This window comes from Gopherus evgoodei, chromosome 7, assembly GCF_007399415.2.
Source record: "Gopherus evgoodei ecotype Sinaloan lineage chromosome 7, rGopEvg1_v1.p, whole genome shotgun sequence".
Classification (NCBI taxonomy): Eukaryota; Metazoa; Chordata; order Testudines; family Testudinidae; genus Gopherus; species Gopherus evgoodei.
In genome coordinates, this window is record NC_044328.1 from 115,986,505 (window position 1) to 116,011,862 (window position 25,358).

The 25,358-nt window shown below is 41.1% G+C and overlaps 2 protein-coding genes across 10 annotated transcripts in view; one reads left to right on the top strand and one right to left on the bottom strand.

Moving 5' to 3' along the window:
• SUMF1 (sulfatase modifying factor 1) overlaps positions 1 to 7,996 on the top strand; it is an 87,165-nt gene extending 79,169 nt beyond the window's left edge. For 3 of the 5 annotated variants that reach the window (XM_030571156.1, XM_030571157.1, XM_030571159.1), the window contains one exon: positions 5,856 to 7,996. In XM_030571156.1, coding sequence (XP_030427016.1) covers positions 5,856 to 5,966 — 111 coding nt within the window. In that variant the 3' untranslated portion in view covers positions 5,967 to 7,996. The remainder of the gene's footprint in view (positions 1 to 5,855) is intronic. The other 2 variants (XR_004001416.1, XR_004001417.1) reach the window with 2 other exon arrangements.
• LOC115655564 (histone-lysine N-methyltransferase SETMAR) overlaps positions 1 to 24,372 on the bottom strand; it is a 65,857-nt gene extending 41,485 nt beyond the window's left edge. For 3 of the 5 annotated variants that reach the window (XM_030571161.1, XM_030571164.1, XM_030571162.1), the window contains exons 1-3: positions 24,122 to 24,372; positions 18,790 to 19,003; positions 4,173 to 4,244 (exon numbers count right to left, since the gene is read on the bottom strand). In XM_030571161.1, the coding sequence (XP_030427021.1) occupies positions 4,173 to 4,244; positions 18,790 to 19,003; positions 24,122 to 24,289 (454 nt within the window). In that variant the 5' untranslated portion in view covers positions 24,290 to 24,372. Of the gene's footprint in view, positions 1 to 4,172; positions 4,245 to 16,194; positions 19,004 to 24,121 lie in introns of those variants that run through there. The other 2 variants (XM_030571163.1, XM_030571160.1) reach the window with 2 other exon arrangements.
• Between the last annotated feature and the right edge of the window lie 986 nt (positions 24,373 to 25,358).

Consider the following 25,358-nt stretch of genomic DNA (forward strand, 5'->3'; position numbering starts at 1 on the left):
AGAGGTTCACAGTCATGCTGGAAGGGCATAATGAGTGGGATCCCACAGGGATTGGTTCTGGGTCTGATTCTGTTCAATATCTTCATCAGTGATTTAGATAATGGCATAGAGAGTACACTTATAAAGTTTGTGGATGATACCAAGCTAGGTGGGGTTGTAAGTGCTTTGGAGGATAGGATTAAAATTCGAAATGATCTGGACAAACTGGAGAAATGGTCTGAAGTAAATAGGATGAAATTCAATAAGGACAAATGCCAAGTACTCCACTAAGGAAGGAACAATCAGTTGCACACATACAAAATGGGAAATGACTACCTAGGAAAGAATACTGCGGCAAGGGATCTGGGGGTTATAATGGATCACAAGCTAGATATGAATCAACAGTGTAATACTGTTGCAAAAAAAAAGGAAACATCATTCTGGGATCTATTAGTAGCAGAATTGTAAGCAAGATATGAGAAGTAACTGTTCTGCTCTACTCCGCACTGATTAGGCCTCAGCTGGAGTATTGTGGCCAGTTCTGAATGCTGCATTTCAAGAAAGATGTGGACAAACTGGAGAAACTCCAAAGAAGAGCAATAAAAATGATTAAAGGTCTAGAAAACATTACCCATGAGGGAAGATTTGAAAAAATTGGGTTTCTTTAGTCTGAAGAAGAGAAGACTGAGAGGGGACATAAGTTTTCAAGTACATAAAAGGTTGTTACAAGGAGGAGGGAGAAAAATTTATTCTTACATCTGAGGATAGGACAAGAAGCAATGGGCTTAAATTGCAGCAAGGGCAGTTTAGATTGGACATTAGGGAAAAACTTTCTAATTTGTCAGAGTAGTTAAACACTGGAATAAATTGCCTAGGGAGGTAGTGGAATCTACATCATTGGAGATTTTTAAGAGCTGGTTGGACAAACAGCTGTCAGGGGTGGTCTAGATCTAGAAGATAATACTTAGTCCTGCCTTGAGTGCAGGGAACTGGATTAGATGACCTCTTGAGGTCCCTTCCAGTTCTGATTCTATTTCTAACATCATAACCTTTATAAGCCAGCTCTTCAGAAGTCAGTTGTGCAAAATTCATTTGCACCTGTGAAACTATGTGAGTGTAAATGGATGACTCTGTGTACTTCCATGAGCTGTGTACATCAATACGGGGTCCTACAGTGCTATGCAGCCTTTAGATGGCTTGCTGGTTGTACCAATGAAAATCTTTCCCTCTAACTCACAGGTTACTGCATGGTAATGCAAAAACATGCTGTTAGGTACAACAGAACTTGAATTTTTCTGCCTGACATTTTCCAGGGAATGAAAGGATTCTCATTGTAGGCATGTCTTCTGAGGGAAATGAAACTTCTTGGATACATTTTTAGTACTCTCTTCTTATTGAGAGGCTATATGGTGACATGGACTGGGTTCTGTTTTTGGCTCACACATTAGATCAAACTAAATTCCAGTTGTGGAACCTACATTCCTGGTGTTGTTGAGCCTGGGAGAAAAAAATAGTTAGCGTTTGCAGGGCTGGCACTGCAGTGGGGAAAATACATCTTTGTTGTGAACTGGGTGAAACCTTTTCTACAGGTTGAGGTAAAACATCATGGAGATTGATAGGCGTGAATGCACCTTGGACACAAGGAGTACTTGAACCTGCCCAAGAAGTTTTGCTGAATATTGTTTTAGGCAGAGAGGAGTGGGTGTGTGGGAGGAAGAGGAGGGAAGACAGAACACAGAGGACCAGAGGGATACAGACAGCCCAAAGGAGCAGCTGAAAGCATGGTGTAAGATCTGAAAGACACCTGGGGAGATGGTGCAAGCTGAAAAGGCTGCTCTTAGCTCTGTGAGCAAAAAGATATTTTCCGCTATTTGATTCCTTCTGTGTTCAGAGACCAGGACTTCATACATTCCTTGTAAATAAACAAGATTGCATCAAAGAAATATGAGTATTGCCAATTTCTCTTCCTAACTGAAATGTCCCCAAAGCCCCAAAATTTGACTACCCACTTGGATCAAAACTCTTAAATGTTGTAAACAAGTACCTTTGATCTGGAAGGAAGATGATGAACAAAGGAATCCCATAATGTCACTTTTAAACACATGCCAGTTTAATCACATTTTTAATTAGTGTATGTAGGAAAATCATTAGCATCTCCAATGGTAAATGCAAAATATTAACTGTTCTAAGCATATTGCAATTCATGAATGTGGGCTCTTCGGTATTCAATATTAAGGCATATTTCATTCATGTTTGAAATACTATCACTATTTGAACATTACAAGGGGAGAGGTGGAGAGATCCTATTCCATTGTTAGTGTCTATATATAAACACAGCCAGTTACCTCTGCTTTCTGCAGATGGTTCTAGAATATTTGTCACTTCAGAGTTAATTTTTCCAAAAAGTGAGTAGTGTTCTACTTGATAGGAAGAAGTAGATAAAGACCCCTAGCTTTTGTATTGACCTACATTTTTACCAATAACTCCTTTTGCCTGTCCCAAGTTAACCTCATAGTTTTGCAGCTTTAATCATTCATTCTCTGAAAGGGAGCAAAATGCAAAGTCCAGTAAATGGTGTAGTGGAACAGGGAAAGCTATTTTTTTTCAGTATCTACAGTTTATTAAATTGAAATAAAGCAAACTTCCTATTACTGTATATACTCGTTCATAAGCCAAATATTTTTGGTAAATAAATGAAGCATCAAAGAGCTTGGGTCAGCTTATAAATGGGTCTACACCAAAATTTGATGATTTTAAACTCTATGGAATCATTGAATTGAATATCTAATACATTGTCATTTTGTTTACCTGGAGCCTCTGCAGGCATAGAGCCTCTCAAACTCCCTGTGGCCACGGTTCGCCACTCCCAGCCAAAGGGGGCTGCAGGAAGTGGCCCATTAGTGGCTTTTTCTAACAGGCCAGGAGCCAAAGTTTGCCAACCCCTGAAATACAGGGTAGGCTTGTGAAAGGGTCATACAGGTTTTTTTGCTTTTTTTACCTATCCATCTCGGGGGGAGGGGGGGGAGAGGGCTTATAAACGAACAGGCTAATGAACAAGTATGTACGGTACTTAATACTTCATGCTGGAAATCTGAAAGGTGCCAAAATGAAATCCCTCCAACTTATTCAAACTTATGTTATCCTAATTGTTGCAAGTTTCTTACCCTCTCCTAATTGAAAATAGTAATTGGAGTGGAAGTTTAGCTTTTTTAATCAGTAGTCCAATGTTAGGGGCTAAAATGAATGATGTTCATTTAATTGTTTCTGAATAATTTCTGGTGGTCCTTCCATTAAAAAATTTAGGCCAAATTCATCTTTGATGCTAGTGGAGTGAATTTGAATTTGATTGCTTTTGTTGGACTGTAAGTGTGGTAAGCCTGCATATGTTGTTGACATGCAGTGCTCACACAAACCAGATGTATAAATTATGAATCTTTTTCAGATTTTCATTTTTGGACTAAAATTTCTGCAGAATAACACAAATGTTATCGCAGCAAAGAATCCTGTGGCACCTTATAGACTAACAGACGTTTTGGAGCATGAGCTTTCGTGGGTGAATACCCACTTCGTCAGATGCAAATGTTATCTACACTGGAAACAACTGACTTGAGACTGTGTATGTTTGGCAATCCTTGCATTTGCTCTGCTGACTATTCAGTGCTTGTGAACCATTCCTGACTGTCACCACTGAAGATTCAAATCTGTTATGCACAGAACAGTTGCAGAATTAACAGTGCAGGCTTTTGACAATTCCTTACCAATGTGCTTCCGTCCCAGCAGAGGGGCCACATTAAAGAGAGTGTGAGAGGGTAGGTCAGGTTGGATAATCCTGTGCTGCCTCCCTCATATCAGGGAGATTTGAAATAGCAATTCCTCCTCTGAATTTCCTAAAGGGTAACTTGCACATAATTGCAGCCTATTCTGAAATCAGGCCAGTAAGAGAGGAAACTGTCAGCTCAAAATAATTGCTTACCAAGAACTTCTGACAGGCAGCTGAATCATCTATCCCAGTGGTTTCATTTTAAATGAAAATGTTTGTGGCCACCAATATAGATTATATCAGAGTATAGGTATCCTTAAAAAGACTACCAATAGTAATACCAGTACATAAGTTGGTCTTCAGTACAGTTGCTTTTTCCCCTCCGGATTTCATTGTCATGTTCAATAGGATTCTTCTAGACAGATGTCAGTACCTTTCACTTCCAGATCCTCCTCATGTATGAAGAACCTTTGCCCCATTAAATCAGGAAACTGAGTTTTATTCGCTACAAAGAGAAAAAGCAGAATAATAGACTCCCTTGCTGACAAATCTTGTACAATGAGCAAAGGCTAGTTTGTACTCTTGCTGTCAAATATTATGTAATACAGCTACAATGATTGGGTTAAACTGAGAAATATTCATGTCCGATCTTATAGCTGTTTCAGTGTCCAAACCATGAAGTGCGACACTAGAATCTAATCTGTGCCTTATTACATATGTTTCAGTCTTACGTTGCAAATTAAGTTTGGGGCAAGTCAGGATGCAATTCTAAATTTGACCTATAAAGATCTTCACACAAGATCAGAATGGGAGAGATCTATTAGTTATTAATCTTTTCAGATTTTCATTTTTTTGACTAAAAATCTGCAGAACAATGTAAATGCTATCTCTACTGGAAACAACTGAAAAGTGCAAGATAAAGTATATTGGAATACACGCTGAACTGCATACCGACATGGACTTGCATTAAATATATTCATGTATATGTACTTTAAACTTGTGCAACTATTGTTTAAGGTATTTTATCTAAAGTCAATGTACTACAGTTCCCAATAAGCTAATATTAATTAGGGTTGCCACGCGTCTGGTTTTTGACAACTGCTGCCTCCTCAGTGCCCCATCGCCCCGGCCTATGCTGCCTCCGTACCCACCTCCCCATCCAGGACTTGATTTGTCCCCAGGTTTGCTGGGACTTGGTAAGTCTGCTGTGAAAAGTGATATTTGTATGTTTGTTAATATCGCTTTTCACAGCAGACTTAGTAGTTAGTAAGTCTAAAAAAAAAGGGGGGGGGCAATCAAAAAAAAACAAAAGAAACAACAAGAAAAAAGAACAGAATATGCAAAGCACCTTATTTGTGTTCCTATTCTGTTTAGGTCCAATAAAGAATAGAGACAACTGTGCACTGTTTATTATTGAGTCTGCAAAAAACCCTACATAAATAAATTACAATGATTTGACATGTATATGTGCATATTTATTAATTTTTCCGAAAGTTAATTCAGTATTTTAGGAAAAATTATCGAGTGGCCACCAGCAAGAGTTTGGCAGCTGCACTCTGAGGCCACCAAAAAATGTGTTGCGAGAACCCCATTAAGCTTGTATCTGCAAGCACTATACTGCTGACTAAAGCATCGTACCCTCCTGTGGTACTGCATAAATAACAGTGCTTTAAATCTTCAGAGTAGTTTACAAACTTTCCCTTCATTTTCAGCACCTCCAAGGTAGGTAATTGTTCCCGTTGTATCTCTTGATGCATTTGTAACACATAATCTTATTACAGACTCAATTTCTTAGTTCCCTGTCCTGAAGAACTTCAACAAAATATAAAAAGATGGGGGGGTGGGCAGGAAGGGAGGTGGAGTGGGATTAAGGGTAACCAAGTGTTCAAATAACTGTCAGAATTTCTCGTTGAGTTTCCCCTCTTCCATCCAATAGGCTTTTCCAACTTTTTCCCATCAGCTTGGTGCTTGACTGTCATTTTTGCCCATCAGTAGGAAACATCAGCAATAATTGAAATGCTCTGTGATATCAGTCTAACCAGCCCTTACTTATGTAGACATAGACACAAGCTGTAATATGTGCTTAAGTGACTTTTTTTTTTTTCTTGCCTTCTAGTCCTATTGCTACAGGTATCGCTGTGCAGCCCGCAGTCAAAACACTCCTGATAGTTCTGCTTCAAACCTGGGATTCCGTTGTGCGGCAGACACTCTGCCAGCTTTACAGTGACAGAACTACTTGTGCTCTGAAGCCACAGGGGACTAAAAATTTCACTCCAGCATGAGGAGTTTTGGGGAGCTCCAGCCTGCTAAGATGTTCTGCAGTTACAAGTCTCTAGTTTAGAGAAAACAAGATATCCAGCTAATTAAAAAAGACATCATTGGAGAAAATCACCTTCCAAAATAAGTCCATGCCAGTTTAATTCTATAACCAATCTTTGGAGAAGTTGCGTTGGATTCCCGTATCAACTGTGCAGGTGGAAACATAGTTAATGCTATTGATTTCATTAGAAATATTTCAGATTTACACCAGCATAGAACTAACCAGAACCTTCCTGACTCCATTTTGAAAAGGATATTTTGTTTCAGATATTATTTTTATCTAGAGAAGATGCTCTTCAGTACTGAGTAAGTATTTTATGATGGATTTACCTTAGTGATCCAAAACCCTCAAGAAGGCTTTACAAACTTTGGGAGGAGTTAAAGAAAATTTGAGCTTTTGTAGCATGGTATTTACTTGTTAGATTCTGAGTAATATAGGCAACCTACTGTCAATTATAAATGAGGATCATGGACGGAAGAAAAACATTCCACATTACCTATTACCCTATATTGGCAATTGGCTATGCTTTTGTAGATTTAGGCTACCTACACATTTGTAGGTAGCCTAAATCTACAAAAGCACATTTGTAGGTAGCCTACATTTGTGAAAATGTAGTGTAGCTCTTACACTGCATTCCTTTTGCACATGAACATTGTGTTCAGAAAAGACCCCTGCCCAGATGAGTAGTAACTTTCTCCCTTTTTCGAAAATGGCAGCTTTTCTTAGAATAGGGATAGTCCCATAAAGGATTGGACATTTATTTCCTTTACACTGGAAACTTGTAGCGATAGAAACACACCAGAGATTTCCTTTAACATCTATCTAACATTGTGTAGATTGATTTGGGAGGCTTTATTTATTCAAACTAGTGGTTTTAAAGTTTTCTTTGACGGTGAATGGCTTTTCTTGTTTGAAAGCTTGCATGAAAAGACAGAAAATTTGAACTGAATGCAGTTTCACATAGGCTTCATTGGGAAAACCTTGAGGTTGTCCTTAAATAAGTTTCAAAATGTATTGAAAACCTCAGTGATAGGTAAATGTAGTTGTGGCTGGTAAATTAACTCAATCAGCTTGGGCTTTTCATGTTAAAATACACTTGAATCTTTCTTCTCTAATGTGCTTCACTCTTACCAGCACAGTGCTGCTGACTCTGGGGCTCAGCCCTAGGGGCAGATGGAAAAGTTTCCATGTCAACCACTTACTCTTTATTCTAACTTTAATCAAGAAACTTTGTTTCTTAAATATTAAGAAGAAGCTCCTAGCCTGAATGTGCCAATCTTTTAGGCATGGGTTCTATTCCCAGATGTTTCCTGACTCAGTGATCTAGGACAAGTCTTGTGCCTCAGTCTCCCCATCTATACAAAGGCACATAAGCCTGATTTCCCATTTTAAAGTGCTTTGAGATCTATGAATAAGATGGGGTAAGTGTGATTTGTAATAGCAATATTTTGTATTCATATTATTCGCTTGTTTCCAGCACTTCTTGCCTATAACTTTGATAGGTAGGCGTTAAAATACAAAGATATTAGTTGCCAACTTCTGCCCTGGGATGGTGAGTTTCCCACCAAATGGAAGGCCCCTACAGAGGGGTATTCCTATGGGAGTGACCATGCAATTCACCCATTGGCATAGGAACTAAAGTTACACTTACACGACAGACTAAAATTCAGCGAAAGCCATTAAAATATAAACATTTGCCAGTGCAAAGTGTTAAAACATATCATGTAATTGTAGGAAAAAGCTATGGTATCTAAAGCTACTGTTCAGGAATTGTTGGGAAAAACTGACTGACCAGTTGTATATACTAAACACAGTGCTCACAATAGTGCATCCACTGAAACAAATGGGAGAAAAATGCTGTCCATCTTAGGGCTTGTCTACATCACAAAGTTGCAGCGCTGGTGAGGGGGTTACAGCGCTGCAACTTAGGAGGTGTACACATCTGCAGGGCATCACCAGCGCTGCAACTCCCTGTTTGCAGCGCTGGCCGTACTCCCGTTTTGTCTCGGGTGTAGAGGATCCAGCGCTGGTGATCAAGTGTAGACACTTACCAGCGCTTTTCTTGACCTCCGTGGAATAAGCAGGTATCCCAGCATACCTGAGGAAGCCTCTGGTAATCAAGCAGGTCTCCTTCCCCGGTTTGCTCTCGCGTTCCCCGAATCCCCGAGCAAGCAGGTCTCCTTCCCTGCGGTTTGCTCTCGCGTTCCCCGAATCCCCGAGCAAGCAGGTCTCCTTCCCTGCGGTTTGCAGGGGGGTTCGGGGAACGCGAGAGCAAACCGCGGCGAAGCTGGTCTCCTTCCCCGGTTTGCTCTCGCGTTCCCCGAACCCCCGTGCAAGCAGGTCTCCTTCCCTGCGGTTTGCAGGGGGGTTCGGGGAACGCGAGAGCAAACCGCGGCGAAGCTGGTCTCCTTCCCCGGTTTGCTCTCGCGTTCCCCGAACCCCCGTGCAAGCCAGTCTCCTTCCCTGCGGTTTGCTCTCGCGTTCCCCGAATCCCCGAGCAAGCAGGTCTCCTTCCCTGCGGTTTGCAGGGGGGTTCGGGGAACGCGAGAGCAAACCACGGCGAAGCTGGTCTCCTTCCCCGGTTTGCTCTCGCGTTCCCCGAACCCCCCTGGAAGCCGCCCAACAGCGCTGCAGTGTGGCCACATCTAACACCACTTGCAACGCTGGTTGCTGTAAGTGTGGCCACTCTGCAGCGCTGGCCCTATACAGCTGTAACAACCAGCGCTGCAAAATTGTAGATGTAGACATACCCTTAGTTTAAACTTCCTGCACTATCATAAGGACATGTCTGCCTTTGTGGAAGGAAGTATGTGAAAATTCTTTGTTTGAGGCATTGTGGTTGTTGAACACCTCTTTATTTATATACAATATAAAAAAGTGTCTAGTTCTGAAACTTTGAAAAATCATTGGACTTTCTGTCTCTGAATGGCAGCTTCAGAGTAATGCTTGTTCAGAAGTGGGACATGTCTGTCAAGATTTACTGTCCTGAGCTGCATAGGTGTAAACTTCCTTCTGATGGTGTTTCATTCTGATGGCTTAACTTGTTTGCTTCATATGAATGCATTAGCTTGAACTATTCCCACTGTTTTTTACACTTTTACAGCAATCGATCAGCACTTTGATAATGATTAAACTGAACATTCTGTAAACAACTGAGGTTTTTGTATTACTATTCATCTCACTTCACTCTTCAGCCATCTGCGAAGCATGTGGTTTGTCACTGGGCAAATCAGATATCCCTCTAGCAGTATTCAGAGAAACAAGGTAAACTTCCTTCCTCTTCTACCAAAAGAGAACAATGCCATATTTAAAACTTTTTTTATACTGGACGATGGAAAGTTGGAGAACTTTCTTGGATTAACATTTCCATAATACAGATCGGAGTAAACTACCTAGGCACAAATAATAGGTGAGACGTTTAAAGTATTGTACAATATTAAGGCATCTAATTTAAAACTAGTAAAAAATTAAGAATATGGGTAGCATCCTCTAAAGGTATTTTTAATTATTTTTTCGGATCTCTTTAGCCCCTTCTATCATGTTGACATTTCAGGAAAAGTTTGGTGAACAATAGCTTGCTCTTTTCCAATGGCGGGGCACTAGTATTCACATTCTTAAGATTTAAAAATAAATTTAGGTGGGGGGGAAACAGCTTTTAAATCCATTGTAACTGAATTTCTCTCATTATAACACATGCAGGCAGTTGAAAGATTTGTTGCTTCTGATGTTGTTTGATATTTGTTCTTATTCCTACAATACATAATAGAACAAAATGTTCTTTTTATTCCTGCCACATCCATATTTTGCATGGGATTACAATCTCCCAAATTTGTTTACAACTTGTTTAGCAAAATTTTGAAAAAATTTCCCTTCAAGTATCATGAGAACATCCAACTTTCAATCAGCAATTCTACAAAAATACTAGTTACAGCTATAGAACTGAATGAATTAATCCCAGGGGTTGCAATCTGTCTCTCTCTCTCTTTTTTTTAAATCAGTGAAGTATTAATGCCCTGATTCAGCAAAGCACTTGTAACTTCAGTGGAACTTAAGCATGTACTAGAAATTAAGCACGTTTTAAGTGCTTTACTGAATCATGGCCTCAATGGTATCACACTGTCTGCAGCATCTGACTATTCTTACAGTTCTTTTAAGTATCCTGACTCAGCAAGGAGCCCCTGTGTGAAGCTCACTGAAGTTTATGGGATTCAGTGAGTGCACAAGTGTCCACTCAATCAGAGTTTGCAAGATAGGGCCCTTAAATGTAAAATCTGTAACAAGCTCTCTTATTGAAAGGAAGGAATTTGTGATTGAGCCCAAACCAAAAATGTATATCAACCACTCCCCTTATAATGGGGCTCCTTAAAACCACAGATGAGCATTACCCCACTAAGGTTGAAATCCAAACTCTTGGGCTTTTGACGTGTTTGGATTTGATCCATTATTCAAGTCCACATTGAACTGTGACTTGGCAGATCAGATTTTGTAGAGGGCCTAATCTTAAGAGGAACAGGCTCTATTTGGATAGATAGATTTCTGAAGACTTTGTGTTATAAATTGTATCATACTTACTGGATATTTACTATTTGAAGACCTTACACGCAATTCATAGGATTAGACTGAAAACTCTGTAGCAGTTATGTAGAGATGCAGCTGACGGATAATGCACTTTAATCTTTCTTCTTTCTTCTTTCTTCAATCAAGGAAGGCAGCTGCAGTGCAGTAGTACAGCAAAAATCTGTGTTTTTGACACTTATCTTTTATGGCAAGTAAGTGTTATTGGGACCCAATGCCACTGTACTACTTTGGTAGTGTTCTAGCAAATTCTTTAGTTTTTGACTCTTTTGAACGTACAGTAACTCCTCGCTTAACGTTGTAGTTATGTTCCTGAAAAATGCGACTTTAAGCAGAACAATGTTAAGCGAATCCAATTTCCCCACAAGAATTAATGTGGGGGAGGAGGGGTTAGGTTCCAGGGAAATGTGTTTTACCAGACAAGAGACTATATATACACAGTATACATTTTAAACAAACAGTTTAATACTGTACAGAGCAGTGATGATTGTGAAGCTTGGTTGAGGTGGTGGAGTCAGAGGGTGGGATATTTCCCAGGGAATGCCTTACTGTTAAATGATGAACCAGCACTTGGGTGAGACTTCAAGGGTTAGCACATTGTTGTTAATGTAGCCTCACACTCAACAAGGCAGCATTAATAGAGGGAGGGGAGACAGCATGGTAGACAGACACACATACACCATGTGTGTGTGAGAGTGTGTATGTGAGAGAGAGAAAGAGAGAGGTGTGCATTGCCCCTTTAAGTACACTGACACCACTCTAAGTACATTGCCTTTAAGTAGATCAGCAAATTGAGACTGCAGCTGTTAGCACCAAGCCCCCTCCAGCCTGAACTCTGTTGTCCCCCCCGCCCTATGAAGATGGGGTAAGTGGGGGGCAGGAGCAGGGGGGACACCTTGCCATTAGCCCTCCTTCTCTTTTTCCTCCCCCCAACCCACCCAAGCAAGCAGGAGGCTCCCAGGAGCAGCTCCAAGGCAGAGGGCAGGGGGAACAGCAGAACTGCTGGCCATTGATAGCCTGCTGGGCAGCTGCCACACAGGGAACTTAAAGGAGTGGGGAGCTGAGGGGGGGCTGCTAGTCCACCCTGGTTCCAAGCCCCTACCAGCTAGCTCCAATGAGCTGCTCTTTCTGCAAACAGTGGACAAAGCAGGCGGCTGCCAAACAACGTTGTAAGGGAGAATTGTGCAACTTTAAATGAGCATGTTCTCTAATTGATCAGCAACGTAACAATGAAACAACATTAACCAAGGTGACTTTAAGTGAGGAGTTACTGTACATATTTCTTGAATCTCTGGGTCACTCTCACCAGAAACAAAGAACAACTGGCCAGGACTAAAAGAAAATAGAAATACAGTCACATGCAGGTACAGGACTCAGCCATGTCCTCTAGTTCAGTGCCAATAATGCAGATTTGATATGGCAGTAATGCATTTTGAATTTACGCTTTCCCAAGTACTTGGAGCCTTGCCAAATCTATTCACAACAAGAGAATAATTGGAAGCAGTGCAATTGATCTTGAAAGCCCATCTAATCTTAAGGGATGGAAAATACAGTGTTATGAGAATATTACAGAAGTTGTTTACAGTGAGGAATAGGAGGTAGATTGGACCTTCTTTTAATTTGGATGTTCAAATATACCAATTAAAAAGTGATAGGTGTGATGCCATTTTAGGAGAAAGAGAGACTTCTCTGCACCAAAAAGTAGCTCTTGAAGTCTTACGTGCTGTGGTATTTTTAATATTTAGATGAAACCATATTACAGATGAGAAGTTCCACAGATCCTGTATCCTCAAGATATAGATTTTTCTTAAGGGAAATCCAAACCTTGTTCAACTAAGAGATTAAGGTATTAATCACCGTTACTAAAGTGCCAGTCATGAGCAAAACTATAAGCTCAAAATCTAAGACCAGAGCTTTCAGGGTTAACATGTCTATAGAAATGACAAAAGTGAATCATTAGATACGCTCTCCAATCTGTCTCTAGCTTCAGTTGTAATTCTACTTATATGTAAAACCCACAACCAAAGTTGGGAGATATAGAATAGGGTGAGACTAAGATGAAAATCCAGCAGTGAAATGTGTATGAAGACAGTCCAGCAAAGAGCAATCAAATTCCCTTGGCCCCTCATCAGCATCAAGTAATGATTCAGTTCCAAAAACAAAGTCCTCATCATAAGAAAAATAAAACATCACTGTTGGTTTATGTATCAGTCCTCAAATAGGTAGCTTGTAGTACGTACACAAATGTTATGAATATAGTTGTCAAATTGTGGAGACGAAACACACCAAGGGCTAGTTGAGCATGCACAGAGTATTTAGTTTACTGCTTAATATGTTCATGAATTACATCAAAGCCTTATCTACATCTTTCTTCTTGAAGGTGGGGAAAACTCAAAGCCAAATGCCTTCTGCTTTAAAGCATCCATGTCCCTGTTAATTCCATCTTATTTAGCAAGTAATATATCTGATAGACAACATTACAGAAATCTCTCCTTGATCAGATTGGCTGTCTACCTGTTTTCCATGACTGCAGCTTCATACATCAATCCTCAACTGTATGGAAGATGAACTAGAGTGATTAGTTCATATTACTCGACTGTTGGCTGTCTGTGTACACCCAGTTCCCCACAAAACAGAAAAACTCTACTATGCTTACAAAGGCTTTTTCTTTAAATTGGGAAGTGGTCCCCTCCCAGAAAAGGATTATTAGCTAACGTAATGGGATTAATTCTGATAAGGAAAAACAATGGAGACATGTAACAAATAAAATGAAAGGACACTTCCTCTGTCTGCTATATCACATTTACTGAACTAGTGCTCTGAAACAACAGTGCAGCCACTGCCTGTGATAAGATTAGACAGCTCCTTAGTCTTTCCGTTGTGGCACATGGTTTTCCAAAACCTGTCCTGCCAAGTAAGACAGCAAGGTGCAAAAACAAAACACCCCTTGCCCCACACATACAATAAACACATGCTGACTGTCTGGGAACTATAGCAACACCCTTATACATTTTGTTTCATTGTCTTCTATGCAGCTAGCAAGAGAGCCAGTAGTGCTACTGAATGGGAAAAATGATATTGTTTCTCATTTGTGCAGTGTTTCTTCTGTCTGATTCTTCTGTCTGATTTATGGCAATAGGGTGCATTTTGGCAACACTTGACGCCTTATGCTTGGGTATCTTTGAAGGTATTTTTGCATTTCTAAAGTGACTTTCAGCCAATCAACTCATAGTTGAGGATAGAAGATACATTCATATCACTTACAGCTACACTGATAAAACTTATGATTTTAGGACTTTATTTTTAACATTGTTTAAAAAGTTGAAACAATGTAATACCAATAGGATCTTTTGGCCTTAGGCATTCGATTTTTTGAATCCTACCTCCTCTTGGATGTCTTCTGTGCATTACTCCAAACTTTGCATAAAAATGTGATCCTAGCACAAGATCTAATTGTCTTTCTTTAACAGAAGTGAAATTGTAGGTGGCTTGATTGGGCTTTAGGGAGGATGTGGGTTGTCAAAATGGGAAACTAAGGAAAGACTAGTACCTCCCTAACAACGAGCAAAACCAAAACTCTTCCCTTTCCAAGATGGGTGGATGAGATATTCCTTTTGCAAATTAACAGCTGGAAAACAGTGAAGATGCATTTTGTCACGGGAGGTGCTGTCTGGCCAAAACCCTTCAGAAAAACAAAGGTAGCAAATTAGAATGTGTATTTAAAGTAACTGTTTAGGTGCTGACTGCTCCTGCAGGACAAGTAGTATGATTGGAAATACATACTTCTTACAAACTTAAAAGTACAATAGTGTCTCACTCAGCAGCAGGGGACATAAAAACAAAAAATTAAACAGACCCAGAACTACCTTTTAATAACATCTACCCTTAGTGTTCTTTAAGTGTTTGGCAGAAGTGTCCCCCTGACTGGTTGTTTCTCAAATGTCCAGGACTTACAGGAACAGATTGTGAGGGTGTTGTCACTGACTATCTTTTCCACTTAGAAAAGCAGCAGCATGTGGAACTGGAACTAGTTCCACAGAATTGTATTCCTTATCCTACTTGAAATGTTTGTGTGGTGTGGAACCATTCACGCCATCCTCTTACTGCTGAAAATCAAAATGTGAACGTGCAATATTGCTTCTGAGTCACTGTGGTAAACAGTAGTCACCTTGCTGAAGGTGCTCTACCATTGCAATACTTCACCGGCGATTATTCCAAAGTACCTGAATAAAGCAGATTTGTTTACAAAGTTAGTGGACAGATGTGTGTGTTTTGAACACTGTGTATATTTAATAAACGCACTGTACAGTGCATTATAACATGAGCTACTCAGTAAGTTGAACAATACAGTAAGTGAGCCACAGACTACATACTGTATTACAGAGAGCATACATTGAAATAACTTTTACGGACGGAATGGATCTTTCTGTGTTGTAAAATGCGCAGGTTTAGATTTTTTTTTTAAAAAGTATAATTAAATTTGATCCACTGGCAACTGATCCATCCATCCTGGTCTCAAAAATTGACTTTAATTGATTAATATATGTTGTACCACCTCACCACTCAACAGCACAACAAAACATTAACAGTAAGCTAGTCCAGCAGCCAGAACTAAGCAGTGCACAGATGAATCTACTTGCCTTTCAAATTTTACTGCCAAGGCAGTGTCTGTTTCCCAGCAGTATAATCTTAGGGGGGAGACACTGGAAACAGGGGTAGAAGATAGTGTAGGGGGAGGACCAGCGCTAGGGGTTTGAGCGCCCTAGGCGGACGGCAATTTTGCCGCCCCACGCGCTGGTGCCGTGGCTCCATTGGAGCTGCCGCAGTGGTGCCTGCGGAGGGTCTGGTGCTCTGTGGCTCCGGTGGAGCTGCCGCAGTCATGCCTGCGGGAAGTCCACCGGAGCACCGAACCCTCCGCAGGCACCACTGCAGCTCCAATGAAGCCGCCTGACGCCCCCTCCAGCAAAACGGCGCCCACCATTTATTCTGGCGTCCTAGGCGATTGCTTAGGCTGCCTGAATGGCAGCGCCGGCCCTATGTAGGGGAACACTAAATCTTTAAACTAGCCCAACTGAAAGAGACTGTACTTAAAGCATGCTACAACCGCAGACTGTATGAAATTACAGGAAAGGAGTAAGAGACCCTTTTCCTTTTCTAAACTAGGGTCTGTGAGTAGCTCTGCCCTGATCAGGGCCTAACTGCGGAGAAGAACAAAGTATGGTCTTTTCCTGGGCTCTAAAACATCTTCCATGTTCTACATTTTCAACCCTTCTATCTGGAATGTCCAGTTAAGATCCGTTTTAGGTAGGGGAAAGGGTGGTTCTTTTGTGCAGATGCCTCATGCATAAAAATATGAATCTCAAAATTAAAGAAATAGATATGAGAGAAATTCAATTAAAATATCCTGCTTGCTTACAATAAGATTCCCTCTACCCTCAAAGAAAAATGAAGTGCTAAGTGATTGCGCATTTCATATCTTGAGGGAGATAGGTGAGTTGGATGACACCCTTGCAGCCCTTTGCTTACTCAGTTCAGCAACAAATAGGAAGTTTCTCTTATGTAGACCTCCACCATACACTGCTAGCAGAAGCAATCATTTCTAAGGGCAAAAGAGAGGAGGTACTCTGACACCCTCAGACGGTTATGGACTGATGAAAATCAGCGCTAGCGGATGGTTTTGTGACAGTCACTTGTTCATAACAACTGGCCTAAAACTAGCAACTTTCTTAACTCGCACTGCTAAATATTTTGTATTTTTTAGTTATAAAGTGCAGTGATTACTTTATGTATCTTTTAAGCACCACTATCCCTTCTATCTGCAATGGCAAAACTCTGCTTCCCTGTTCCTTGTAACCAGAAGTAGAAACCAATTTGGTTTGAGAGGAAAAAAGAGGCTAACAATAAAACATCTGACTGCATAAAAAATGTTTGAAAGGACTAATATTACACAAAACAAAACCCTGTCTTCTCTCTACCATCTGTTGAACAGTGCAGAAACAGATGCTTGTTCATAAAGGTGTTGTATATTAGCACCTACCACTTCCGTCTGTTTTGCCAAACATACAGGTAGTGTATTGTGCTCCTCCACAGAGTGGAATTTGGATTTTCTGCCCACTCCCTCCGTTATTTTGCCAACATCAGTTGGAAGCATCACTGAGGTGATGCATGCTATTTCAAAGGGATGACTATAAATCTACATTGGTGCCCTCTTGTGGCTAACCGACCCTATGCCTTGAGATGGAGCCAGTTCAGAAAAAAAAAATTTGAATGATCACAGAGAAGGCCTGGGCTACAGAGTCCATTTCAGGGAACAGAGGAGAAAATGCAACGGCAAGCATTCATGGAACAGAATTATCTTCCTAGCCAGTTACAGTCAAGAAGGGTGAGTAGGAAGAGCTGGCAAAAGATGGAGAGGAGGGAATGCATTTTACTTAATGGTTTTTGTGTAAAAGTTGATCATGAAATAGGAGGGGCTCAGCTATAGCTATAAGTGACTCCTAATTTTGAAACAGGCTCCAGACCAGGCAAGGCAATTCATGTTTTAAATAGTTTTAGTTTGCAAGAGCTATTAATGGCACACAGCTGAAAAAAACAAAAACGGGTGCCACCTTTGTAAATGCCACTGTTAATTTGCATCTGTCACCTTGATTTTTTTTCAAGCTTTAGTTCTCAAGTGAGTTAGATAAGAAAAAAAATTCATCTCCCCAAACCCCCTCTTTTCTACACCTACCATTCTAATTTCATCTGTTTCTGTATACCTCACTGTCCATTGAAACAGACTTTATATCAAAACCTTCAGCTGCCCTTTGAGCTGTGGCAATTTATCATAAGCTTTCTTGTTTTAACAGGAAAAGGTTAGCTATGGCAGCAGGTCACCTGTTTAGCTCTCTCTTGCATCATCAACCTGGAATCAAGTTGAGAGTACAGGAGATTGTTCGGCGTGTTATTTGAGGATATTGTCAGGAACTCTGTCTTGGCTTTTGTCCCAGGCTGGCTCTAACAGTCAGAGCAGTAAGCCAGATTGCAATCTCCTCTCTTAAAAACAGCATTTTTCCCTTTGGCATATAATATCTAACATACTCATCTGCAGCACTTTACACTTGCCTTAGCTTCTGTTTATTTTGCACCATCAGTGCCTCTGCTTTGACTTCTCCTTCACCTATGTGTTGAGTATTAACCCTTTCTGAGATATAAGGTTATGGGTTCACAGTGTCCTGGGCGTACTGGGAAATGTACAGATGAATGCCAAATGCCTCTAACTGTGTAAGATTATAGTGTACATAACAATTACTTCCTACACTTTGCCTGTAGTCCTAATTAGTCGTTTAACCTTTCACTTGAAGCTAAGTGGAGTGGCATTTCCCATTTCCCCCTCCCACATCTTGCTGTTATACTTCTACCCTTGCTGTAGCTGTTGGTGTGTGTATATGTGGGGAGGGGGAGCTGTGATTATTTTTTTGGGTGGCGGGGCAAAGGAATCTCATTCCATTTTTGTCTAGGCACACCTGACAATAGATGCTATATTCAGTGATGTCAATCTTTTTGAATCCCTATCCACAGCTGTATCCTTGAGAAACTTTGCCAAAAGTTTGTTTGCCCGGTGTATAGCACAGAGAGCTATCATACGGTAAAAAACCAACACATGATTTAGCATCACAGTAACAGGGTTTTTTCATTACATCATCTTCCTCCAACATTTCCTGCTCTCTTTTGATTAGCGGTACGTTAAGAAATCTTCCAGAATAATCATATGAAAGTTCTTCTCCAGCAGAGACAGCAACAGCAGCAAAAAGTGCCAGTTTGGGCACCAGAGAGTCAATGCGGACAGGAACCATAAATAAATTTGGCTCACAAGAATGGTTCAGGAACCTGCCTACATTTCCTATATTCATAGGATCAACAAATGTCTCTATTATCTGTCCATCATACAAGTGTTCCCTCACAGCTATAATATAGTTTGAATCCTCTGGTATCTGTGCCTGTATTCTTCTACATGCCTCATGGAAGCACAGAACTTCACCAGCATATTCACACACAAATCTTCCTTTAGGTATGAACTCCAGTGTGCGGAGACCCCAACCCTTCTTAACAGTCTTGAACACCTCAAGTCTGAATTGTAAACCCCTCTGAATAACCCTGTTTTGACAGAACTCACCACAACGGCACATGGCGTTGCATTCAAAAATAGGCCTAGTATAGTCCACTTCACTTCCTATGTATTTGATGCATGAATTGTTATAGTTTTCACCATGGCGAAGACACGAACAAGTGTTGGTCACACAGGAAGCAGTAAGACAATTACATCCTGGAAAAGTGATTTCAGAAGGGTCAGTGTCTTCTCCTGCTCCCGCCACATGCTCTGGACTATACTGCAAAGAGATGATGACAAATTAAAATCATTTTGATAACTATACTCCCCTTCACAGAGACAAGCATAACTTTTCTTATTAATATAAAGGGGCCAGATTTTCAAAAGAACTCAATCAACCCCCAGGAGCTTCCAGTGAGACTAATGGATAGTTGACACTTGTGAAAACCTGCCCCCCCCCAAAAGCACATACTAAACAGGCCACTACAATATAACATTCTTGAGATCTGTGTCCTGTAAAGACAGGAAAAAAATTTAATACACCTTATTTTTTTATTTAACATCTCCCAGGTGCGTAATAGTGATAACTGCCTTTCAAATGCCCACTGTTCTTCAAGCATCTGGTATTCAAATTAATAGCTCCTAGAATCTTTTCATATTTCGAGTTTACAGAGGGGAATTGTTTCAAAGGTTTACCAATTTAAAGCCAATGCTGACTGTGATGATGAGTCTGTTGTGAAAGCAGAAATGTGTTTTAGTTTAGTTTCAGTACTCAACTGCATCTGTGCAGTTCCTAACAATAGCATTACCGGTTACTGTATTTTTATGTCTTTTTAAAAAAGTGAACATGACCCGAAAGATGTAATTAACAGTGCTGGAGCTGTAAGTCCTTGATCATGCAACAGATGCAGTGACAATGCTGGCTTCCCTTACACTGCCCCACCACTGTATCTCAACCCTGGCCCAAGAGAACCCAGTCCTTTCAGAATAAGAAGGCAGTTCAGTCTCCATCATCTTTCATTTCTTGGCCTATCACTAGGGCCCTACCAAATTCATGTCCACATTGGTCAAGTTCATGGTCATCGGATTTGAAAAATTGAAAATTTCATGATTTCAGCTATTTAAATCGGAAATTTAATGGTGTTATAATTGTAGGGGTCTTGACCCATAAAGGAGTTGTAGAGGGGGTCACATTGTTATTGTAGGGAGGTTTGCAGTACTGCTGCCCTTATTTCTGCACTGCTGCTGGCCAGGAGCCCAGCTCTGAAGGCAAAGCCATTTCCAACAGCAGCAGAGAAGTAAGGATGGCATGGTATAGTATTGCCACCCTTACTTCTAGATGCAGAACTGGGCTCTCAGTCAGCAGCCACCACTCTCCAGCCACCCATCTCTGAAGGCAGCTCAGAAGTAAGGGTAGCAGTACTGCGACTCCCCCTAAAATAACCATGTGACCCCCCTGCAATTCCCTTTTAGGTTAGGATCCCCAATTTGAGAAATGCTGGTCTTCCCTGTGAAATCTGTCTTTAGTGTGCTTTTCTATACAGATTTCACAGTCCATGACGCATTTTTCATGGCTAGGGATTTGGTAGGGCCCTGCCTTTCAGATAAGACTGCCCACAGGGAGACAATTGTGATGTAGACTTATAAATGGATCCAAAAAATCTCTTCCTGGATATATGCCAAAATCTGGACACAATTACTTTAAAAAAAAACAAAACTTGAAGATGGGTGTCTAGGTGAATTAGTTCTGAGAGGCAGGGGTGGGCAATTAAAAACAGCTTTATATGTTTTCATTCTAATTCTTATTTGCTAATTATGTAGATGAATTCTTTTGAAACCAGTTTTTAAAATGCAAATCCTAGTCCACATGGATTTAAGAAGAATATGCAGAGTGCTACATTAATTATTTAATTCCTAAAACCAGCCCACTGGATAAACTAGAGATAAATTCTCTCCAGCCCCCACAAAACTAATGCATCTAATTTTATCTAGAGTGTCCAGACATGAGTTAATTATTTTGAGCAGCAAAAGAATCCTTTAAAATAGAAAAGGCATGCAATGTGCTACTATTTATTTACATAATACACAGAAAGACAAGCAGATGGTGATGTTAATTTCCTAGTTAATCTACATATATAAATCATTGTGAGACTGAGTAAATTATTTAAAAAGAGCATTACTATTTTATCAAACAAATACCTCTTAGGCCAATTCAAAAGCTCTCCTGTGAGAACTGTGTTTGACTTTGAAAATAATTTCTAGCCATCATTTTTATTTTGAATATTCATCATCCAAAAAGCTTTACATTTTGAGATGGTAGATATCTTGTTACATTGAGACCTGGTCCTAGTGATTTAATTATCACAAGAGGAAAGTCTGTTGCAGAGGCAGGTATCTAAGTGTTCAGAACTGTATATTGATGCATCTGCAGAAGACAAAAATGAGGTGGTGATTGCATTTCAACCTGGTTACCACTGAAGGAAGGGATTTGGTTTAGTTCAGACCACACAAAGCTGGAATTCATGCTTTCAAAATTACGCAAATGCCCTGGCAGGCCCAGGTTCACGAGAGTGAATATTCATATGGTGAAGGAAGGTGGTTGAAACTTGCTAAATTTTGGAGTCAAACTATAGATACTTAGAACAAGATACTCCAGAGGCATGTTTGTTTTCTTTATAATGTTCCATTTGAAGGAGGGGAGGGGAGTGGTAGGCCTGAATAAAGATATTGCAGACAAAGCCAGTTATGCCAACCTGAATAAAGTCAGGCTAACAGAGGCTTCTGGGTAATTCATAAGTGGAAAATGCCCGGGAGTTGCCTGTCTCTCACAGAGTTAGGCATCCATAAGATAAAAGGAATGGCATTCCTGGCATGATACCAGATGTACTGTGTTAGGAACAATGGCAAAACTCCCTGTTTCTGTTCTCTGTTTCTTTCTGACTCATATAAATTATATCATTCTTGTTTGTAGGAATTGTTTAGGCAGTATTATTGATCTTAATCAATTAGTTTTAAACATAATAAAGGTTTGGGTTTTAGTAACTAGTAAAAGGAGATTGGACTGCTAAATGAATAATTTGACGTGACAGAGCTGTCTATAAAAATTATATGCTAGTTGTAAAGAAGCAAGCTGGTTCCTTTTGGAAGACGAGCTTGCTCTTTGTTGTCGTGTGCACTCTTCAATAAAGAGCTTTTGTTCAGACTTTGCTGGTGTTGCCTGTCACTCTCGCGGTCAGACAACGAACCTTGCCATTATTGGGGCACCGGGGTCCCCAACAGTAGCATATTATCCAGAAACCTAAAGTACATACTGTGATTAAAATGTTACAGTGACCTGTTATGTTAAATTCTGGATGCTCGGGAGCATACCAGTTCATTCAGAGGTTTATTTTTCCTCAATTCGCAGCTTGCTCAGCCACTTGTATTTAAATCAGAGCAAGGTCTGAATCTTTCTAACATTCACGTATCTTTGATACTCCCTTATACAGTAACTAGAAGTTTCTCTATTTTCCTAAAATTTCACAAGCCCAGATCATTTAACATGAATGTAATGTTTAGTCCAATACACGGCTCCATTTTTATTAGGGGATTACAGGTTCTTAAATTCGGTTTTCCTACGAATCCACCACTTAATCAAAACCTAACTAGCCATACACCTCTGGGGAATTTGTTTGTAAGTCTCTATAAATAGTTTAGAAAAGAGACTGGATACATTAGGAGTTGGATCAGTTCATCCTTAGGATGAAAAGTGTCTGTTAGTATTTCAAAACTTTCATATATTTTATTGTGTTAACCACCTCATGCACTGTGGCACTCTAAAGTGCTTGTCAACTTCTTTCTTTGATTGTTTTACTGAAGAAGTAACTATAATCCCTGCTAGCAATGCACTTGCTTTAATGGTTGGACTATAAATTAACCAATGGCAACATATTTTATTTCTGGCGACCAGCAGATGAGATATGGCTTTAAGATTAAAATCTGTAAAAACCATCAGCAAGGAAAAAGGAAGTAGTACAATTGAAAACCTTTTATAGAGAAGAGCTTTTCCATTAAGATCTGCGATGTTTCCTTTAAAAAAGTTGTGCAAAATGTAATTTTTAACCTGAGACCAGCTGAAATTAGTGCTTTGATTCCCCATTAATATATAAAGAGATAGCAGAAAAAAGATGTACTAATGTTACTTTTTTAAGTAATGTTTGTGTCAACGATTTGCTTATTTACTAAGTCTTGCAGGTACAGGATATAAATAACTTTTTTTTTTAAATGGCCAAGTGGCTGCTGAAAAGCAAAATAATGTAAATTAGTAAAAATACATAAGCAGGGTATCCAAATAGAGGATATTTTAAAATATATGTACTCTGCTTTATTCTATTTTAAAATATTTTTAAAAAATTGTTTTTGAACAAGTGGAAGAGCCAACTGTGTTGAGGGGGTTTTATTTTTGCAAGTTACTGGAAATCAAACCATTCTATTCCTAGATATAAGATCCTGGTGCCTGACTGGTCCCAGGATATTACAAACACAAGGTGGGTGGGGTAATAAATATATTTTATTGGACAACTTCTTGAACTCAAACTTCCTGAAGTTGTCCAATAAATGACATCACCTCACCCATCCTCTCTCTCTAGATATAAGTGAGGATTTTCTGAGCCCTGATTAGTTTCAGAGGGGACACATTAGAATGTTTACCCCTTCAGGGCCCCTATCCTACAACTACATGTGCACAGTTCCCTCCTACTACTAACCACATCCCTCCTGAGGATGCCAACGTGAAAATGGGTATAAAGTTTCAGGATTGGGGCAAGCAATCAGAACTTCCTTTGCACCTATTAAAGATTTACGGAACACGGAAATGGTCCCTGTTTGTACAAGCACCGTTTTATACACTGCTTTCAAAGTTAAGCGTGTATTTCCCTCAGCCCAGACAGGGAACGCATCTGTTTAATCAGACAGTGTGAGTGCGTGTGTACACACCAGCTGAACTGTCCTGCAAGGCGAGGGCTCCTGGCTAGGGCCATAGTGCCCTCTAGTGCAATACGGCACATACTGCAGGAGGGGGCTGCAACAAGACCCAGCAGGCCACACGGCCCAAGGCTGATCACCAATTATTCTAGCACCACGCAGCGTAACGCTCGAGCAAGGCTCGCCGAGCCCCGAGCTCCTTTCTGTGAATTCAGACTTGACAGCGTGGGGCGAGATCCCAGCCACGGATCCATCCTGCCGCTGCACCTAGGGGGCTGGGCTCGGGGCTCCCCGCCCGCCGGGCCTGCAGGCACCAGCAAGCCGGCGGGTTCGGCTCCCAGCGGTGCTCTGGACCCGCGCGGCCCAGGCCGACGCTCCTCGGTCACAGGCGCGGAGCCCAGCTCCTGCTGTGTGTCGGGCCGCGGCCGCCGCCTACCTGGAAGGCCGGGAGTTCCTCGGACGGCGGCCACACCGACACGGGTAGGCTCTCCAGCCCCCGGCTCAGGTCCATGCTTCCCACTGCCAGCCGGGGCCTAGGCCTGGCTACTGTCGCCATGGCAACAAACCCCACTTCCCTCCACTCGGATTGGCTCCCACGCGACATGTCCTTGTGTGACTGGCCGAGATGAATGACGTCACAGGCGGTGACCCGGAAGCGTGCGTTCGCTTAAAGGGACCACAGGTGGGGAGACATTTGACACACACAGGAAGAGATTTTTGTGTGCGTGTGAGACAGAGACCTGCACGCATATGATGGCATTGTGTGTGAGACACAGGCATTCTCTCAGACACGGTGTGTGTGGCAGAGACTCACTAACACAATGACGTGTGCGTTGGAGAGACACAGACTCACACAAATGGCGTTGTGCGTGTCAGACAGACACAGACTGTCACACACACAATGACATTGTGCATGTCAGACATTCACACACACACAGAGTGACGTGCATGTCAGACAGACAGACTCTGTCACACACACAATGACGTGCATGTCAGACATTCACACACACACACAGTGACGTGCATGTCAGACAGACAGACTCTGTCACACACACAATGACATTGTGCATGTCAGACATTCTCACACACACACAGTTTCGTGCATGTCAGACAGACACAGACTCTGTCACACACACAATGACATTGTGCATGTCAGACATTCACACGCACACACAGTGACGTGAATGTCAGACAGACACAGACTCTGTCACACACACAATGACATTGTGCATGTCAGACATACACACACACAGTGACGTGCATGTCAGACAGACACAGACTCTCTCTCACACAGGCGATGACATTGTGTGTGTTGCCCCAGCACAATGACAGGGTGCTATTGCTCCCAATGTAGTTATATTATTTTCGTTATGTCCCCTCCCTCTCCTAGGCCCTGTGAGGCTTTGTGAAATGACTGTAAAGCAATTCAAGGAGTTCAGCTGAGAGAGGCCACGTACTGTTACATCCACACAGCGTCCTATTGTACCATGTCATGGGGACTTAAGCGCTGGGACAGGGTGATGCGCCACTTGATCTCGAAGAGCAAATTGCTATAGATGGCCCTCTCATTAGCACACTCGGCAGAGGAGCTGTGACTGGCCCTGGAACCAGAATTATCCCTCCATGCACTCAGGCCAAGGCTGGAGCACTTTGAGAGGGCTGCTGTCCTGTAC